The following is a 2,350-nucleotide window of genomic DNA, read 5'->3' as shown; positions in this document are numbered from 1 at the left end:
TTCACCCTGTTTTGTAATGTTCTCACATGAAATGCAGCTCGTATAACATCTGCACAAGGAACATGAGCACAACTGTTAGTAAAAGGGCTTGGATGTATCCATTTGCTTTCTCTTTTGTTACCAAGCATTCTACTCCATAAAATCACTTCTGAAGAAGAAAATCAAGATTCTTTCATCCATATGACCAAACCCAGTCACCCAGGCACAAGGATTCTTTTCTTTCCTCTCTTTACACACCTCCTTGCACAAAGCAACCCATGTTAGATGTCCAGACATGCACACATCCCTTGGTCAAGCTCCCCTAATCCTGCAGTCACACCTATGATGATGTTTGTTGGATCTTTCTCTAGGCTTGCCATGGGATGGTGGACAGGACATCAGCACCCTCAAAGAGCCTGCTGTTGGTATTGATCTGTGGAGGGAAAATGCCCCAAAGAAAAGGCTTGGAGAATCACACTGCTGGACCTGCATTCATTCTCCTGGGATTTTCTGACCACTCCAGCCTGCAGGGCCTGCGCTTCACAGTCTTCCTGCTCATCTACCTGGTGGTCCTCACAGGGAACAGCCTGATTGCACTCATCACAGTGCTGGACTCAAGCCTCCACAGCCCCATGGATTTCTTCCTGAGGAACTTGTCCTTCCTGGAGATCTGCTACACATCAGTCACTCTGCCAAAAATGCTGGTGGGTTTCCTGATGGGAGATGGCAGGATCTCCTTCCTTGGCTGTGCTGCCCAGCTCTACTTCCTGGTTTTGCTGGGCAGCATCAAATGCCTTCTGCTGGCTGCCATGGCCTATGACCACTACACAGCCATCTGTGACCCTCTGCACTACAGCCTCATCATGAGCAGGGGGCTCTGTGTCACACTGCTGGTGGGATCAGGGATGGTTGTTGTACCGGTGCAAGTAGTTCAGACATACCAGGTGTTCACTTTGCCCTTCTGTGCATCCCACGACCTTCATCACTTCTTCTGTGATGTTCCTCCTCTGCTGGAACTGGCCTGTGCAGACACTTTGTGGAACCAAGTGACTCTGTACACCATCATCCTGGTTTTTGCAGTCCTTCCCTTTTCCTTGATAGTTCTTTCTTACACTAAAATGATCAGGGCAGTTCTGAAAATGCCTTCAGTTGTTGGCAGACACAAAGCCTGTTCCACCTGCTCCTCACACCTTGGGGTGGTCACTCTCTTCTATGGCTCAGCCGCAGTGTTCTACGTCAAGCGACGCTCAAGGGACTCTGTAGACACTGACAAATACCTTGCCCTGTTTTACACAGTTGTGACCCCTGTGTTTCACCCTGTCATCTTTAGCCTGAGGAACAAGGAGGTGAGAATTGCCTTGAAGAGACTCCTATGGACACAGTGATACTGCAGAGTGGTGAATATAGTCCCAAATAGTACTAGATATCCTGGGGTAGTACATGGTTGCTTGATCACAGATGCCTCCTATTTGGTCAGACAAAATCAGATTTTCTGCTTGGCTTTTATCCTGCTCAAGGTGGAAAGTGGTCTCCTGATGCATTTCTGTTATGTCGTGCTCCACCGCAGAATCTTTGTACTCCAGAGAACCTTCAGTGACCCTGAAGAGTTTAATGCAAATACCTACTTCAGGCTGTGTCTGAACAAGGTCACCAGTCAAGGGAAACAGTCAAAGCACAGACAGTAGTCAAAGGGATCTAGTGACACATCCAGTGAAGAGATGACCAACCTCAGGTATGAGGGATCAAGTGAGAGACCCCACAGATCATCTGCAGTGTCTCTAAGAGTCAGCTAAGAAAAGTTCAAAAGCATGGAGGTGATTCTCCTCCACTGTGTTATCGTGCGTTGACTTGTGTCATTCTTGATCAACTTGATGGGAAAGGAAGGGGAAAAGGAAGTCAATAAAAGACCAGGGAGACAATCTAGCAGTGGCACAGGAGTAGGGTCCCAGAGAGACTGTGGAGTTTCTGCTCTTGTAGACTTTTGCCACCCAGATCAATACCACCCAGCTGGCCAAAGCTGTGAGTAGCCTGGCCTGAATTCAGTGGGAACTCTGCCTTCAGAAAGAGAATGGGCTGGAGACTGCCCAAGATCAGTTCCTGTCTGAGTGGTGTCCGGAATCAAGGACAAAATCTTTTCCAAACAGACTTGCTGATCTCTGGCTGAAAAGAGGTCGAGACTGATTTTTTCTGGGCTTTTTTCAGTGTCACACACAGAAAGAGGTGAATCAGCTTTCAGGTCTTCCCTTTCTGTAGTGAAATGAGGCAACCAGGTGTCACTAATTACCAGGTAGTGGGCATGAGCTTGTGTTAAGCCCACCTGTGCCTGATTAGGGCAGGCCCTAACTGTGCATGAGCAGGACTGGGGGGCAAT

At 48.2% G+C, this 2,350-nt stretch overlaps 1 protein-coding gene across 1 annotated transcript; it reads left to right on the top strand.

The window, feature by feature from the left end:
- The first annotated feature begins 425 nt into the window (after nucleotides 1-425).
- LOC115600123 (olfactory receptor 10AG1-like) lies at nucleotides 426-1,364 on the top strand. Its single transcript, XM_030468345.1, has one exon. It carries the CDS (start codon nucleotides 426-428, stop codon nucleotides 1,362-1,364), a length of 939 nt encoding a protein of 312 aa, XP_030324205.1.
- Nucleotides 1,365-2,350: the final 986 nt, after the last annotated feature.

This window comes from Calypte anna, chromosome W, assembly GCF_003957555.1.
Source record: "Calypte anna isolate BGI_N300 chromosome W, bCalAnn1_v1.p, whole genome shotgun sequence".
In the NCBI taxonomy this organism is placed as follows: Eukaryota; Metazoa; Chordata; class Aves; order Apodiformes; family Trochilidae; genus Calypte; species Calypte anna.
The sequence above is the reverse complement of the archived record's forward strand: the minus strand, read 5'-3'. Positions and strand labels throughout refer to the sequence as shown.